At 38.6% G+C, this 18,510-nt stretch overlaps 1 protein-coding gene across 3 annotated transcripts in view; it reads right to left on the reverse strand.

Annotated features, from left to right (window-relative positions):
* Nucleotides 1-8,719: 8,719 nt before the first annotated feature.
* The window catches only part of RPAP2 (RNA polymerase II associated protein 2), an 81,225-nt gene continuing 71,434 nt past the window's right edge, over nt 8,720-18,510 (reverse strand). For 2 of the 3 annotated variants that reach the window (XR_010842252.1, XM_059082392.2), the window contains exons 12-13: nt 13,041-13,190; nt 8,720-9,444 (exon numbers count right to left, since the gene is read on the reverse strand). Coding sequence is in view for 1 of the 3 variants with exons in the window: in XM_059082392.2 (XP_058938375.1) it covers nt 13,049-13,190 (142 nt within the window). In the remaining 2 variants the exon portion in view is untranslated. The remainder of the gene's footprint in view (nt 9,445-13,040; nt 13,191-18,510) is intronic. The other variant, XR_010842251.1, reaches the window with a different exon arrangement.

Genomic DNA, 18,510 nt, shown 5'->3' on the forward strand with positions numbered 1-18,510 from the left:
TCCAGTTTTCCCAGCACCACTTATTGAAGAGGCTGTCTTTTTTCCACTGTATAACCTTCCCTCCTTTGTGAAAGATAAGGTGACCATATGTGTGTGGGTTTATCTCTGGGATTTCTATCCTGTTCCATTGATCTATATTTCTGTTTTTGTGCCAGTACCATAATGTCTTGATTACTGTAGCTTTGTAGTAGTCTGAAGTCAGGGAGCCTGATTCCTCCAGCTCCATTTTTCATTCTCAAGATTGCTTTGGCTATTCGGGGTCTTTTGTGTTTCCATACAAATTGTGAAATTTTTTCTTCTAGTTCTGTAAAAATGCCAGTGGTAGTTTGATAGGAATTGCATTGAATCTGTAGATTGCTTTGGGTAGTAGAGTCATTTTCACAATGTTGATTCTTCCAATCCAAGAACATGGTATATCTCTCCATCTATTTGTATCATCTTTAATTTCTTTCATCAGTGTCTTATAGTTTTCTGCATACAGATCTTTTGTCTCCTTAGGTAGGTTTATTCCTAGATATTTTATTCTTTTTGTTGCAGTGGTAAATGGGAGTGTTTTCTTAATTTCACTCTCAGATTTTTCATCATTAGTGTATAAGAATGCCAGAGATTCCTGTGCATTAATTTTGTATCCTGCTACTTTACCAAATTCATTGATTAGCTCTAATAGTTTTCTGGTAGCATCCTTAGGAATCTCTATGTATAGTATCATGTTATCTGCAAACAGTGGCAGCTTCACTTCTTCTTTTCTGACTTGGATTCCTTTTATTTCTTTTTCTTCTCTGATTGCTGTGGCTAGAACTTCCAAAACTATGTTGAATAAGAGTGGTGAGAGTGGGCAACCTTGTCTTGTTCCTGATCTTAGTGGAAATGGTTTCAGTTTTTCACATTGAGGACGATGTTGGCTGTGGATTTGTCATATATGGTCTTTATTGTGTTGAGGAAAGTTCCCTCTATGCCTTTCTGCAGGTTTTTTTTTAGTCATAAATGGGTGTTGAATTTTGTCAAAAGCTTTCTCTGCATCTATTGAGATGATCATATGGTTTTTCTCCTTCAGCTTGTTGATATGGTATATCACGTTGATTGATTTGCGTATATTGACGAATTCTTGCATTCCTGGGATAAACCCCACTTGATCATGGTGTATGATCCTTTTAATGTGCTGTTTATTCTGTTTGCTAGTATTTCGTTGAGGATTTTTGCATCTATGTTCATCAGTGATATTGGCCTGTGACGTCTTTCTTTGTCACGTCTTTCTTTGTGATGTCTTTCTTTGTGACGTCTTTGTCTGGTTTTGGTATCAGGGTGATGGTGGCCTCATAGAATGAATTTGGGAGTGTTCCTCCCTCTGCTGTCCTCCCTCTGCTATCTTTTGGAAGAGTTTGAGAAGGATAGGTGTTAGCTCTTCTCTAAATGTTTGATAGAATTGGCCTGTGAATCCATCTGTTCCTGGGCTTTTGTTTGTTGGAAGATTTTTAATCACAGTTTCAATTTCAGTGCTTGTGATTGGTCTGTTCATATTTCTGTTTCTTCCTGGTTCAGTCTCGGCAGGTTGTGCATTTCTAAGAATTTGTCCATTTCTTCCAGGTTGTCCATTTTATTGGCATACAGTTGCTTGTAGTAATCTCTAATAATCTTTTGTATTTCTGTAGTGTCAGTTGTTACGTCCCCCTTTTCATTTCTAATTCTATTGATTTGAGTCTTCTCCCTTTTTTTCTTGATGAGCCTGGCTAATGGTTTATCAATTTTATTTATCTTCTCAAAGAACCAGCTTTTAGTTTTATTGATCTTTGCTATCGTTTCCTTCATTCCTTTTTATTTCTTTATGATTTCTTTCCTTCTGCTAGCTTTGGGTTTTTTTTGTTCTTTCTCTAATTGCTTTAGGTGTAAGGTGTTTCTTTAGGTAGGATTATATTCCTATAAACTTCCCTCTTAGAACTGCTTTTGCTGCATCCCATAGGTTTTGGGTTGTCATATTTTCATTGTCATTTGTTTCTAGGTATTTTTGATTTCCTCTTTGATTTCTTCACTGATGTCTTGGTTATTAAGTAGTGTATTGTTTAGCCTCCATGTGTTTTTATTTTTTACAGATTTTTTTCCTGTAATTGATATGTAGTCTCATAGTGTTTTGGTCGTAAAAGATACTTGATATGATTTCACTTTTCTTAAATTTACCAAGGCTAGATTTGTGACCCAAGATATGATCTATCCTGGAGAATGTTCCATGAGCACTTGAGAAGAAAGTGTATTCTGTTGTTTTTGGGAATGTCCTATAAATATCAATTAAGTCCATCTTGTTTAATGTGTCCTTTAAAGCTTGTGTTTCCTTATTTATTTCCAGTTTGGATGATCTGTCCATTGGTGAAAGTGGGGTCTTAAAGTTCCCTACTATGATTGTGTTACTATTGATTTCCCCTCTTATGGATGTTAGCATTTGCCTTGTGCATTGAGGTGCTCCTATGTTGGGTGTATAAATATTTACCATTGTTGTATCTTCTTCTTGGATTGATCCCTTCGTCATTATGTAGTGTCCTTCTTTGTCTCTTGTAATAGTCTTTATTTTAAAGTCTATTTTGTCTGAGAATTGCTACTCCAGCTTTCGATTTCCATTTGCGTGGAATATCTTTTTCCATCCCCTCACTTTCAGTCTGTGTGTTTCCCTAGGTCTGAAGTGGGTCTCTTGTAGACAGCATATATACACGTCTTGTTTTTGTATCCATTCAGCCAGTCTATGTCTTTTGGTTGGAGCATTTAATCCATTTACATTTAAGGTAATTATCGATATGTATGTTCCTATTACCATTTTCTTAATTGTTTTGGGTTTGTTATTGTAAGTCTTTTCCTTCTCTGTGTTTCCTGCCTAGAGAAGTTCCTTTAGCATTTGTTATAAAGCTGGTATGGTGCTGCTGAATTCGTAGCTTTTGCTTGTCTGTAAAGGTTTTAATTTGTGTCAAATCTGAATGAGATCCTTGCTGTGTATAGTAATCTTGGTTTTTAGTTTTTCCCTTTTATCACTTTAAATATGTCCTGCCACTCCCTTCTGGCTTGCAGAGTTTCTGCTGAAAGATCAGCTGTTAACTTTATGGGGATTCCCTTGTACGTTTTTTGTTGTTTTTCCCTTGCTGCTTTTAATATTTTTTCTTTGTATTTAATTTTTGATAGTTTGATTAATATGTGTTTTGGCGTGTTTCTCCTTGGATTTATCCTGTATGGGACTCTCTGCGCTTCCTGGACTTGACTATTTCCCATATTAGAGAAGTTTTCAACTATAATCTCTTCAAGTATTTTCTCAGTCCCTTTCTTTTTCTCTTCTTCTTCTGGAACCCTTATAATTTGAATGTTGGTGCATTTAATGTCCCAGAGGTCTCTGAGAGTGTCCTCAATTCTTTTCATTCTTTTTCCTTTATTCTGCTCTGTGGTAGTTATTTCCACTATTTTATCTTCCCGCTCTGTTATCCATTCTTCTGCCTCAGTTATCCTGCTGTTGATTCCTTCTAGAGAATTTTAAATTTCATTTATTGTGTTGTTCATTTGTTTCTTCTTTAGTTCTTTTGGGTCCTTGTTAAACGTTTCTTGTATTTTCTACATTCTGTTTCCAAGATTTTAGATCATCTTTACTATCATTACTCTGAATTCTTTTTCAGGTAGACTGCCTATTTCTATTTCCTCTTCATTTGTTTGGTCTGGTGGGTTTTTACCTTGATCCTTTATCTGCTCTGTGTTTCTGAATCTTCTCATTTTAGGGGTTAGGGGTCTCCTTTTCACAGGCTGCAGGTTCGTAGTTCCTGTTGTTTTTGGTGTCTGCCCCCAGTGGGTAAGGTTGGTTCAGTGGCTTGTGTAGGCTTCCTGGTGGAGGGGACTTATGCCTGTGTTCTGGTGGATGAGGCTGGATCTTGTCTTTCTGGTGGGCAGGACCGCGTCCAGTGGTGTGTTTTGGGGTATCTGTGACCTTATTATGATTTTAGGCAGCCTGTGCTAATGGGTGGGGTTGTGTTCCTGTCTTGTTAGTTGTTTGGCATAGGGTGTCCAGCAGTGTAGGTTGCTGGTTGGTGAGTGGAGCGGGTCTTAGTGTTGAGATGGAGGTCTCTGGCTGAGCTTTCGCTGTTTGATATTATGAGGAGCTGGGAGGTCTCTGGTGGACCAATGTCCTGAACTTGGCTCTCCCACCTCAGAGGCACAGGCCTGACACCCATCTGGAGCACCAAGACCCTGTCAGCCACATGGCTTTTGGGAAGTCTGGGGTCTTCTGCTAGTGTTCAGTAGGTGTTCTTTAGGAGTTGTTCCACATGTAGACGTATTTCTGATGTATTTGTGGGGAGGAAGGTGATCTCCATGTCTTACTCCTCTGCCCTCTTGAAGGTCTACCATACTCTTTTTGATTACTGTAGCTTTGTAGTATAGTCTGCAGTCAGGGAGTGTGATACTTCCAGCTTTGTTCCTTTTTCTCAAAATTACTTTGGCTATTTGGGGTCTTCTGTGGTTTTGTATAAATTTTAGGATTGTTCTAGTTGTGTGAAAACTGTCATGGGTGTTTTGATAATTGCATTAAATTTGTAGATTAATTTGGGTAGAATGGAGATTTTAACTATTAATCCTTCCGATCCATGAACATGGGATATCTTTTCACTTATTTGTATTGTCCTCAATTTCCTTCATCAGTATCTTACGGTTTCCAGAGTATAGGTCGTTCACCTCCTTGGTTAAGTTTATTCATAAGTATTTTATTTTTTTTGATACACTTGTAAATGAAACTGTTTTCTGGACTTCTCTGACAGTTCATTATTAGTGTACAGAAAGGTAACAGATTTCTGTATGTTAAACTTGTATCCTGCAACTTTACTGAATTCATTTATTAGTTCTTATAGTTTTTTGGTGGGTACTTTAGGGTTTTCTGTATATAGTATCACACCATCTACAAACAGTGGCAGTTTTACTTCTACCCTTACAATCTGGATGCCTTTTATTTCTTTTTCTTGTCAGTTGGACTTTCAATACTGTGTTAAATAGAAGTGGTGAGAGTAGGTATCCTTGTCTTGTTCTTGATTTTCAGGAAAAGTTAGTTTTTCACCGTTGAGTATGCTGTTAGCTGTGGGTTTGTCACAAATGGCCTTTCTTATATTGAGATGTATTCTCTCTGTATCAACTATGATGAGAGAATTGATCATTAATGGATGTTGAATTTTGTCAAATGCTTTTTCTGCATCTATTGAGATGACCGTGTGGTTTTTATCCTTCCTTTTGTTAATGTGGTGTATCACACTGATTGTGGATACTGACCATCCTTTCATCTCTGGGATAAATCCCACTTGATCATGGAGTATGATCCTTTTTATATATTGTTGGATTTAGTTTGCGAATATTTTGTTGAGGATTTTTGCATCTATATTCATCAGAGATACTGGCCTGTAATTTTCCTTTTGTTTAGTGTCTTTGGTTTTGGCATCAGGGTAATGGTGGTCTTATAGAATGAAATTGGAAGTGTTCCCTCTCCTTCAATTTTTGGAATAGTTTGAGGATAGGTATTAGCTTTTCTTTTTATGTTTGGTAGAATTCCCCTGTGAAGCTGTCTGGTCCTGGATTTTAGTTTGGTGCAAGTTCTTTTTGGTTACAAATTCAACTTCACTAGTAGTGATTGTTCTGTTCATACTGTCTATTTCTTTATGATTCAGTTTTGGAAGGGTGTATGTTTCTCAAAATTTGTCCATTTCTTCTGGTTTGTCCAATTTATTGGGATATAATTGTAGTATGTGAGGTAAAATTGACATTTAAAATTATATTAGTTGGGCTTCCCTGGTGGTGCAGTGGTTGAGAATCCGCCTGCCAATGCAGGGGACATGGGTTCGAGCCCCGGTCTGGGAAGATCCCACATGCCACGGAGCAACTGGGCCCGTGAGCCACAATTATTGAGCCTGCGCGTCTGGAGCCCGTGCTCTGCAACAAGAGAGGCCGCGATAGTGAGAGGCCCCGCGCACAGCGATGAAGAGTGGCCCCCGCTTGCCACAACTAGAGAAAAAGCCCTTGCACAGAAACGAAGACCCAACACAGCCATAAATAAATAAATAAATAAAATTTATTTAAAAAAAAATTATATTAGTTTCAGGTGTATAACATGATTTGATATTTGCATATGTTGCAAAATGGTCATCACAGTAAGTATAGTTAACATCCATTACCATATCACATTTTTTTCTAATGAGAGCTTTCAAGATCTACTCTTAACAACTTTCAAATATGCAATAAAGTATTAACTGTAGTCACCATGCTTTACATTGCATCTCCATGACATTTTATAACTGGAAATTTGTACCTTTCAATCCCTCTCACCCATTTTGCCCACCCCTAACACCCTGCCTCTGGCAACCACCAATCTGTTCTCTATACCTATGAGCTTATTTTTTAAAATAGATTCCATCTATGACCTTTTTTAAAGAAACAGATTCCATTTATCGTACAGTATTTGTCTTTCTCTATCTGACTTATTTTACTTAGCATAAAGCTCACAAGTTCCATCCATATTGTCACTAATAGCAAGATTTTCTTCTTTTTCATGGCTGAATAATATTCCATTGCATAAATATATACTAGATCTTCTTTACCCATTCATCCATCAATGGGCACTTTGGTTGTTTCCATATTTTGGCTATTATAAATAATGCTACAATGAACATAGAGGTGCATATATCTTTTTGAATTAGTGTTTTCATTTTGGGGGATAAATAGCCAGAAGTGGATTTGCTGGATCATATGGTAGTTCTACTTTTAATTTTTTGAGGAACTCCCATACTGTTTTCATAGTGGCTGCACCAATTTACATTCCCACCAAACCACAAGGGTTCCCTTCTCTCCACATTCTTGCCTACATTTGTCTTTTTGATAACTGCCATTCTAACAGGTATGAGATGGTATTGATTTGCATTTCTCTGATTAGTGATGAGCGTCTTTCCATGTGCCTGTTGGCTGGCCATCTGTATGTCTTCTTTGTAAAAATTGTCTCTTTAGATCCTCTGCCCATTTTTAAATGGGTTGTTTTTTTTTTTTTTTTTTTTGCTGTTGAGTTGTATGACTTTATATATTTTGGATATTAACCCCTTATCAGATATATGATTTGCAAATATTTTCTCCCATTCAGTCAGTAGGTTGCATTTTCATTTTGTTGATGGTTTTCTTTTCTGCACAGAAGCTTTTTAGTTTGATGTAGTCCCATTTATTTTTGGTTTGTCAAATCCAAAATATTACCAAGACTGATGTCAGGGGCTCACTTCCTGTGTTTTCTTCTAGGAGTTTTATGGTTTCAGATCTTATGTCCAAGTCTTTAATCCATTTTGAGTTTTTGTGTAAGGTGTAGCTAGTGCTCCAGTTTTCCCAAAACCATTTACTGAAGAGAGAGTTCTTTCCCCATTTGTATATTCTTGGCTCATTTGTTGTAAATTAACTGACCACATATATGCATGGGTTTATATCTAGGCTTTCTGTTCTGTTGCATTGATCTACATGTCTTCTTTTGTGCCAGTACCACACTGTTTTGATTACTATAGCTTTATAATGTAGTTTGATATCAGGGGTGTAATGTCTCTGGCTTTGTTCTTCTTTTTCAAGATTGATTTTGCTATTTGGGGTCTTCTGTAGTTCCACAGAAATTTTAGGATTATTAGTTCTATGAAAAATGCCATTGGAATTTTGATATGGAGTGCACCAAATCTGTAGATTGCTTTGGTAGTATGGACATTATTATTTCTAATAGCTTTATTAAGGTGAAATTTATATACATTGCATTCAACTTGTTTTAAGTACACAAATATTTTTAAAGTTTATAAAATTGTGCAAAAATCACAATTGTAGAACAGTTTCATCACCCCAGAGAGATCCCTGTGGCCATCTGCAGATGATCACCACTCCCATGTAACCACCAATTTAGTATCATCTGTTTTACATATTTTCCTTTTCTGTCATTTCATCTGAAATGGAATCATACCTTATATGGCTTATGTGTCAGACTTCTTTTACCTAGCATGATGTTTCTGAGGTTCATCCATGTAGTAGCATATATCAGTATTCTATTTTATGAATTTTTTGTTTACCCATTTGCAGTTGATGGCCATTTGGATTGTTTCCACTTTTTCACTAGTATGATCATGTTATGAACATGCACCTACAAGTCTTTGTGAACAGTTTTCATTTCTCTTAGGATGGAAAATTGAATGGAATTGCTGGGTCATATGGTAAACTTCTTAACTTTTTAAGAAACTGCCAGATCACCTTCCAAAGTGGCTGAATCATTTTACATTTCCACCAGCAATGTATTAGGGCTCCAGTTTCTCTACATCCTAATGAACACTATCTTTGTCTTTATTATAGTCATCCTAGTGGCTGTGAAGTGGTATCTAATTTTGGTTTTAATTTGCATTTCCCTAATGACTAGTGATGTTGAGCATCTTTTCATATGCCAAACCCATTTGGATATCTTCTTTCTGAAATGTCTATTCAAATTTTTGCCCTCTTAAAAATTGAGTTGCTGTATTTTTGAGTTTTAAGAATATGTAATCTGGATGTCATTTATCAAGTATGATTTGAAAATATTTTATCCCAGTCTATGGTTTGTCAGTTTGTTTTCTTAATGTTTTTCTTTTTTTCCTGTTATGTAAGTTTCAGGTGTACATTGCTCAGGACCACTTTACAGCATAGCCAGCTTCTTTAAAAGAATAAAGACTAGACTTCCAAAAGGTTTCATCTTAAATTGTATTTATTTATTTTTATAAATTATTTATTTTTGGCTGTGTTGGGGCTTCATTGCTGCCTGTGGGCTTTCTCCAGTTGTGGTGAGCAGGGGCTACTCTTCTCTGTGGTGCATGTGCTTATTGCAGTGGCTTTTTCTGTTGTGGAGCACGGGTTCTAGGCACTCGGGCTTCAGTAGTTGTGGCATGCGGGCTCTAGAGCACAGGCTCAGTAGTTGTGGTGCATGGGCTTAGTTGCTCCGCAGTTGCTCCATGTGGGATCTTCCTGGGCCAGGGCTTGAACCCGTGTCCCCTGCATTGGCAGGTGGATTCTTAACCACTACATCACCAGGGAAGCCCTAAATTGTATTTACTGACCTAATTCTTTACTGTTCTTTAGAATCTAGAGTTCGACTATGAGGCTAAAATGGGACTTGTCTCAATTTTCTGGTCAACTGATATGATGGCTGTAATAACCCAAAAGAAATACATCATTATATTTTCTTGAAGTTTCAACTTAAAATTTCAGCTTTCATTTTCAAATAAGTAGAAATAGTATGTCTTGTATCTAGGATGCAAGGACTTGGTTATCCTTGTTGGGATAATGGTTCTCCTCTATCTGGGGACGTCACTCTGTCCGGTGGTGACTGATAAGTAGCTCCAACTGTACAATTATTGTGGCTAGAATTCCAGAAATGGTCAATGTAAGTTCATCTATTTGGTCTTCACGGATTACCTGTGAAGTAAAAAAGGACAGCTGAATAAGACACCTAAAATATTTTAACCAGTTTTTGGGAACCCTGTGTTGTCTCCCCAATATACATTCCATTTTCCCCTATTATGTAGCAATAGTGGGCTGTGTAGGGCTTCCCTGGTGGCGCAGTGGTTGAGAGTCCGCCTGCCGATGCAGGGAACATGGGTTCGTGCCCCAGTCTGGGAGGATCCCACATGCCGCGGAGCGGCTGGGCCCGTGAGCCATGGCCGCTGAGCCTGCGCGTCCGGAGCCTGTGCTCCGCAACGGGAGAGGCCACAACAGTGAGGCCCGCATACCACAAAAAAAAAAAAAAAAAAAAAAAAAAAAAAAAAAAAAGTGGGCTGTGTAGAATAAACCCAGCTTCATATTCAGCTTGAGGGGTAGGCCCTGATAGGTCTAGGTCAATTAGAAAATCCTCTTCTCTCTCCTCCATTCCTTGCTAGAATGACATGGATTAGTTCAGAAGTGCCCTCAATTAGTGTGAAAAGTTTAAGACTCTCAGTAGGACAGTGAGGTATGCTGTAAAGCTGGGAACTACTGAATGATTCTGCCACCTGTAGTAGACAGCTTCTAAAATGAACCCCAATGAACTCTGACTTCTGGTATTCATCCCCTTATATAATCCACTCACCTTCAATGTGGGCTGAGTCCAGTGATTAGTTTCTAACTAGTCATGGAATACAGAAAAAGTGATCGATGTTACTTCTGAGATTAGTTACAAAAAGACTGTGGCTTTCATCTTGGGTTTCATCTCACTTGCTCATTCTGAGGGAAGCCACATGCCAAGCTGTGAGGCACACTATGCAGTGGCCCACATGGCAAAGAACTGGGAGAGGTCTCTAGACAACAGAGTGAGAAATTGAGGCCCCAAATTCAACAGCCTGTGAGGAACTAAATTCTGCCAATAACCACATGAGTGAGCTTGGAAGGGAATCTTCCTCCAGCTGAGCCTTCAGATGACATTTCAGCCCTGTCAGAGAGCTTAACTGCAACCTCATGGGAGACTCTGAGGCAGAGGCCCTAAGCCAAATTTTGCCCAGATTCCCGACTCACAGAAACTGAGATTTAAAAAAAAGTTTGTTTTAAGCCACTAAATTTTACAGTAATTTGTTAAGCTGCAAAAAATAATATACTACCATAAGAAAAGCTAGTTTGAGCTGTTTTTTTTTCTTCCCTATTATTTGTAACTGAAAGCATAGTAACATACTAGCTAGTAGTAATCTAATCTTGAAAAGGGTATGCCATATTATACACAAATAATTTTGTGAACTTATGGTTTACAAATATCATACAAACAACAAAAAAACCCCCATCTACCTATTCACAACCATCTCCATTTCTCACATGGAAAATTATGTAATAAGGCCTCATTCATTCAGTGTCCCTTTTAATACTGACAAAGTCTGGGCAAAGATCTACCTTTGATTACTTACACAAATAAACAATGTAAAAAAAACAATGATCACAGGGCAACTGTTAAGTCCACTTAAAATATCTATTGTTTAGGGAATTCCCTGGCAGTCCAGTGGTTAGGACTCGGTGCTTTCACTGCTGTGGCCTGGGTTTGATCCTTAAAGGTACATTAAAGAAATGAAATTGAGTTATTTGTAGTGCGGTGGATGGACCTAGAGACTGTCATACAGAGTGAAGTAAGTAAAAAAGAGAAAAACAAATACCATATGCTAACACATATATATGGAATCTAAAAAAAAAAAAAAAAAAAAGGTTCTGAAGAACCTAGGGGCAGGACAGGAATAAAGACACAGATGTAGAGAATGGATTTGGGAGGGGGAAGGATAAGATGGGACGAAGTGAGAGAGTGGCATGGACATATATACACTACCAAATGTGAAATAGATAGCTAGTGGGAAGCAGCCGCATGGCACAGGGAGATTAGCTCAGTGCTTTGTGATCCACTAGAGGGGTGGGATAGGGAGGGTGGGAGGGAGATGCAAGAGGGAAGAGATAGGGGGATATATGTATATGTATAGCGCAGAAACTAACATACCATTGTAAAGCATTTATACTCCAAAAAATATGTTAAAAAAATGATGAACTACATAAAAAAGACTAATTTGAAGTTTCAGCTTAAAAAAAAAGTAACACCATTTGTTTAGATACAAGCATTAACTATGCTAATTAAAAATGTTTCTTAATTAGTACCTATTCATTAAAGCAGGTCTGGAAGGACCTCTGGTTAGGCACTCTTTGTTCTCAGTCTATCTGGAAAAGCAACCTTTCAACCAATGGAGATAGGGTGTCATGAACCCTGAGGGGTATGATTAATTCAGTCTTCTGTACCTGAAGCTCAATAAAACACAAAAACTCCAAACTTACTGTATTCTTAGAAGGGCCTTTGAACTGGTGCTTCCACAGGCCAACCTGAGCTCACTGCCTCAGTAAAAGCCTTTATTTTACAGGGTCCTCAGGGGAGCAGGGTTGCATGAAAAGGTCACTAGGTATAAGTCTGGAGGCAGTTACAGTGCTAATTCCTTATTTTCTATTTTCTAGCAGGTTCAATAAAGTGATGATGGCATTCTTTCTTGCCTTCCAAATATGGCTCTCAAATATCCTTGTCATATATTTACAAATTTACCTGAAGAGCTGTTTTTTTAAAACAAATATTCAATTAATAAAATGTAAAATGATATAGATCAGTAGTGTACTTCTGGGAAGGAGACAGGACTGGAGGCAGAAATGAGGGGGGAATTTTGCTTTTTAAAATTATACATGCAATTCTGTACTGTTTAATTTTTACAACAAGCTTGTATTGCTTTTATAATTTAAAAAACAATTGAAAGTTAAAAAAGAGGAAATCCTCCTTAAGAGGATCTCATTTGTAGTTCAGAATGAATTTTGTTAATCATAACATTAAATCAATACCCATCTGAGCACTTGAGAGTACGTGAAGTAAGAAGTAAAGGGAGGAAGAGATGCAAAGTGGCATTAAGGCAGAATCAGGGAGGGGACATTCTGATGGGAAGTTTTTTTTTGAGGGGGGGGTAGTTCTTAAAAAGAGGCAAAAACTTGGGATGGTAGAAGAGGGCTTATGTATCTGGGAGCAAGGTCAGGATTCGACAAAGCCAGACTTGAAAATTCACCTGCTTATCTGCACATGAGATGACTAAGGTATTGGCTGGGCTGAGGAGGGAAGCAGGATGAGGATACTCTCAAAGATCACTGCAGTAGTTTGGTTGAAGTAAACTGCTACTTGCTGGGAAGAAACATCAGATGGGACATGAAGGATGGGATGGTCTAGATTTGAGTGAAGCTGATAGGAGGGAGTTTCCTGGATTGCAAGAAACAGAACTAACTGTGGTAGCCTATAAAGGAAAAATAACAACAAAGATGGGGCATGAAGTAACAAGAGTGGACAGGAAATGACTGGAGCAGCTGAGAACTAAGGGATATTGTGTTCTACCACAGCAAGCTGAAGTCATCTGGAGGTCTCTACTTAATTTTTTTTTTCTACTTGATTTTTAAAATTTCCAATTTGAAAATAGAATCCAAACAGGCAACTAATGAAAAAAAACAAAAACCAACAACAACGAACTAAAGTAAAACACAATTCAACTCACCACTGTGGTTAACAGCTGGTTCTAAATATGATGGTTAAACTTTCAAGGTCTTCATTCTTTAAGTGTAATTCTTCAAGCAGGGTGGTCAAAAACTGTGTAAACGTTACCTTTTCCTGAGAATGCTTCTGAATGCCAAGAATTGAGGTCAGTCTGAAACACCAAAAATATTAAATGCATGTCCATGAAATTGGAAGGACTAAGGGGCTCCAGTCTCTAACATGGCAGAGGGGATTTTTGTGAGGATAATGAACTCTCTGATTTAACAAAATTCCCAGAGACAGAAGGCTTTACTAAAGCTGAAGAGAAATCTCAGGAAAAGACTGAAAAATCAAACATATTGTTACATAAGGAAAGAAGCCTAAAAGCCTTAATCCAAAACATGTAATGAAGTCTTTCCACATGGTGAAAGGAGGTTGTATAGAGAAGCTTAGAGGAGAGAACTGCTTTAAAAAACATAATTTATATCAATTGTTTAGATTATATCACCTGAAAAAAAAGACAATGAACAAGATTACCTTTTGGATGAAACCTTAACATTTTTATTTTTGTAACACTAAACAGATGAATTACATCTTAAAAGGCACTTAAGGGCTTCCCTGGTGGCACAGTGGTTGAGAGTCCGCCTGCTGATGCAGAGGACGCGGGTTCGTGCCCAGGTCCCGGAAGATCTCACATGCTGCGGAGCGGCTGGGCCCATGAGCCATGGCCGCTGAGCCTGCGCGTCTGGAGCCTGTGCTCCGCGGGAGAGGCCACAACAGTGAGAGGCCCACGAACCGCAAAAAAAAAAAAAAAGCCACTTAATACAAACTTCACAAGGAACACAATGCTTTCTTCTCTAACCATTTCTAGTAAATATCCCTAAAGACTGATTACATATAATAGATTCTTTTTTAAAAAAATATTTATTTATTTTTGGCTGTTTGGTCTTCATTGCTGCGCACGGGCTTTCTCTAGTTGTGGTGAGCGGGGCCTACTCTTTGCTGTGGTATGCAGGCTTCTCATTGCGGTGGCTTCTCGTTGTGGAGTATGGGCTGTAGGCACATGGGCTTCAGTAGTTGTGGCCCATGGGCTCAGTAGTTGTGGCCCATGGGCTCTAGAGCACAGGCTCAGTAGTTGTGGCGCACAGGTTTAGCTGCTCTGCTGCATGTGGGATCTTCCTGGACCGGGACTCGAACCCATGTCCGCTTCATTGGCCGGTGGATTCTTAAGCACCATGCCACCAGAGAAGTCCTATAATAGATTCTTAAAAGTAATGTTCACTGAATATGATTAGTAAACATGATTTTTTTTTTTTGTGCTAGGCAGGCCTCTCACTGTTGTGGCCTCTCCCGTTGTGGAGCACAGGCTCCGGACGTGCAGGCTCAGCGGCCGTGGCTCACGGGCCCAGCCGCTCCACGGCATGTGGGATCTTCCCAGACCGGGGCACGAACCCGTGTCCCCTGCATCGGCAGGTGGATTCTCAACCACTGCGCCACCAGGGAAGCCCGACATGATTTTTTTTTTTTTTTTTTTTTTTTGTGGTACGCGGGCCTCTCACTGTTGTGGCCTCTCCCATTGCGGAGCACAGGCTCCGGACGCACAGGCTCAGTGGCCATGGCTCACGGGCCCAGCTGCTCTGCGGCGTGTGGGATCTTCCCGGACCGGGGCACGAACCCGTGTCCCCTGCATCGGCAGGCGGATTCTCAACCACTGCGCCACCAGGGAAGCCCCTGACATGATTTTTTTAAAGTGAACGATATCTAATCACAAACTGTGCAGACCATTCCTTTTCATAAGTTTTTGTATCTCCAGAGAGCATGCTTCACAGAGCCTTTGCAAGAACATTCTGGAATGTTTTTTGGAAGAAAATTCTTTTTTCCCTAAATAGTCTATACTTCCCACGCAAACCTCTTACAGATGCTTATTTAACCTTGGTCGTTGCCAGTGGGCACATCAAATATAAATAAAATAACTCTGATTTAAATCAATAATGCTCAAGAAAATCAGTGCAGAACAATTCCACAGTAGTGAGTGTGGAATGAGAAATGTTATTTTCTGAGACAGAGTTCTTCCTTGCTTATTAGCCACCTCATACAGAAAGCAGAAATAAAAGGAAAATTTTGTTAGAATTGTCCAAAGATGACCTAGACTCTGAGGGGGTGGTAGATTCTCTATATTCCTGAAGGTATTTTAGCAAGAATTGGAGACTAGCTAACTCTAATAGTCCAGTGAAATCTAGAGTTCTACCCAAGAAAACCACTTATTCCTTCCCCACCTCTCCTTTATTTCTTTACAGCTAGTGGATGGAGTAACAGGTTCTCATATGAGCTTTGTCTGCAGGTATTCTCCAAAGGTAGTTTATACTTGAAAATAGGACTACCCGAGTCTTCTAATGTCAAGCTCAAGCTAGGTACTTGGGTGAACTTATAGGCAGTTGTGGCCACCTTCTCCTGAGGCATTTTCCTGCGGAGGAAGTGGAACTCAGAAGTCAAGTCTGTTGGCTTTTCTCATACTTAGGTGATGTCAACATTAAAATATCAAGTTGCTGCTTCCCCACAGTAAGACCAAAGATACTGGGGATGGGATAGCACTGGCTAAAAACAAGAAGTCAGAGCAGTCAGATCAGCTGTCAGCTCCACAGAAATCTAGTTTTTGTGTTTTTTTTTTTTTTTTTTAAGTTTTTGAATTTTATACAGCAGGTTCTTATTAAGTCATCCATTTTATACACATCAGTGTATACATGTCAATCCCAATCACCCAATTCAGCACACTACCACCCCCCCCCACCACTTTCCCCCCTTGGTGTCCATACGTTTGTTCTCTACTTCTGTGTCTCAATTTCTGCCCTGCAAACTGGTTCTTCTGTACCATTTTTCTAGGTTCCACCTACATGCATTAATATACGTATTTGTTTTTCTCTTTCTGACTTACTTCAGAAAGAGAAAAACAACTGTCAGACTCTGTATGACAGTCTCTAGATCCATCCATGTCTCAACAAATGACTCAATTTCGTTCCTTTTTATGGCTGAGTAATATTCCATTGTATATATGTACCACATCTTCTTTATCCGTTCGTCTGTCAATGGGCATTTAGGTTGCTTCCTTGACCTGGCTACTACTGTAAAAAATGCTGCAATGAACATTGAGGCGCATGTGTCTTTTTGAATTATGGCTTTCTCTGGGTATATGCCCAGTAGTGGGATTGCTGGATCATATGGTAATTCTATTTTTAGCTTTTTAAAGAACCTCCATACTGTTTTCCATAGTGGCTGCATCAACTTACCTTCCCACCAACAGTGCAAGAAGGTTCCCTTTTCTCCACACCCTCTCCAGCATTTGTTGTTTGCAGATTTTCTGATGATGCCCATTCTAACTGGTGTGAGGTGATACCTCATTGTAATTTTGATTTGCATTTCTCTAATAATTAGTGATGTTGAGCAACTTTTCATGTGCTTCTTGGCCATCTGTATGTCTTCTTTGGAGAAATGTCTATTTAGGTCTTCTGCCCATTTTTGGATTGGGTTGTTTTTTTAATATTAAGCTGCATGAGCTGTTTATATATTTTGGAGATTAATCCTTTGTCTGTTGATTCATTTGCAAATATTTTCTCCCATTCTGAGGGTTGTCTTTTCATCTTGTTTATGGTTTCCTTTGCTGTGCAAAAGCTTTTAAGTTTCATTAGTTCCCATTTGTTTATTTTTGTTTTTATTTCCATTACTCTAGGAGGTGGATCAAAAAAGATCTCACTGTAATTTATGTCAAAGAGTGTTCTTCCCATGTTTTCCTCTAAAAGTTTTATAGTGTCCGGTCTTAAATTTAGGTCTCTAATCCATTTTGAGTTTATTTTTGTGTATGGTGTTAGGGAGTGTTCTAATTTCATTCTTTTACATGTAGCTGTCCAGTTTTCCCAGCACCACTTATTAAAGAAACTGTCTTTTCTCTATTGTATATCTTTGCCTCCTTTGTTATAGATTAGTTGACCACAGGTGCATGGGTTTATCTCTGGGCTTTCTATCTTGTTCCATTGATCTATGTTTCTTTGTTTGTGCCAGTACCATATTGTCTTGATTACTGTAGCTTTATAGTATAGTCTGAAGTCAGGGAGTCTGATTTCTCCAGCTCCATTTTTCTCCCTCAAGACTGCTCTGGCTATTTGGGATCTTTTGTGTCTCCATACAAATTTTAAGATTTTTTATTCTAGTTCTGTAAAAAATGCCATTGGTAATTTGATAGGGATTGCGTTGAATCTGTAGATTGCTTTGGGTAGTAGAGTCACTTTCACAATGTTGATTCTTCCAATCCAAGAACATGGTATATCTCTTCATCTGTTGATATCATCTTTAATTTCTTTCATCGGTGTTTTATAGTTTTCTGCATACAGGTCTTTGTCTCCCTAAGTAGGTTTATTCCTAGGTATTTTATTCTTTTTGTTGCAATGGTAAATGGGAGTGTTTCCTTAATTTCTCTTTCAGATTCTTCATTGTGTATAGCAATGCAAGAGATTTCTGTGCATTAATTTTGTATCCTGCAACTTTACCAAATTCATTGATTAGCTCTAGTAGTTTTCTGGTGGCATCTTTAGGATTCTCTCTATATACAGTATCATGTCATCTGCAAACAGTGACAGTTTTACTTCTTTTTTTCCAATTTGTATTTCTTTTATTTCTTTTTCTTCAGATCAGCTGTCAGCTCCATAGAAACCTAGTTTTAGTGTTTTTTAAAAATGGTAATTATATGACATAGCCAAAACAATTTCTCCGATTATCAAGGAGACTACTGTTTGGCTCATATATGAAAACAAAGTTTTCTCAATTACTTCTCAAAGTGCCATTAACATGTTTAAAACTTAACCCTCAAATTAGAAATAAATGGTGACCACTAGACTTCTCAACCTGTGTGCCTACATGAAAGCAGAAAATTAAAAGCATTATAGATAAAAAGTTTGTAAGAGAGTTGTTCTATCAATTACCCTAGGTAGAAAATATTTTGTGGGACTTCCCTGGTGGCGCAGTGGTTAAGAATCCACCTGCCAATACAGGGGACATGGGTTTGAACCCTGGTCCGGGAAGATCCCACATGCGGTGGAGCAACTAAGCCCATGCACCACAACTACTGAGCCTGCACTCTAGAGCCCGTGAGCCATGACTACTGAGCCTGCATGCTGCAACTACTGAAGCCCGTGTACCTGGAGCCTGTGCTCCGAAACAAGAGAAGCCACTGCAATGAGAAGCACGTGCACTGCAACAAAGAGTAGCCTCCGCTCCCCACAACTAGAGAAAAGCCCACGTGCAGCAACAAAGACCCAACAGAGCTGAAAATAAATAAATAAATTCATTTAAAAAAAAAGAAAAGAAAAAATGGTTTGGGAATAGTGATACTTCTCTAGCAAACTTATAAAGCTAACATTATTCTATAATAACTTTATTGTAAGATGTGTTCAAATTTACCTAAAAGTTTTGTTCATAAAGAAAAATTAGAGTTAACAAGAAAC

The sequence above is a fragment of the Kogia breviceps genome, chromosome 1, assembly GCF_026419965.1.
Source record: "Kogia breviceps isolate mKogBre1 chromosome 1, mKogBre1 haplotype 1, whole genome shotgun sequence".
Taxonomy (NCBI): Eukaryota; Metazoa; Chordata; class Mammalia; order Artiodactyla; family Physeteridae; genus Kogia; species Kogia breviceps.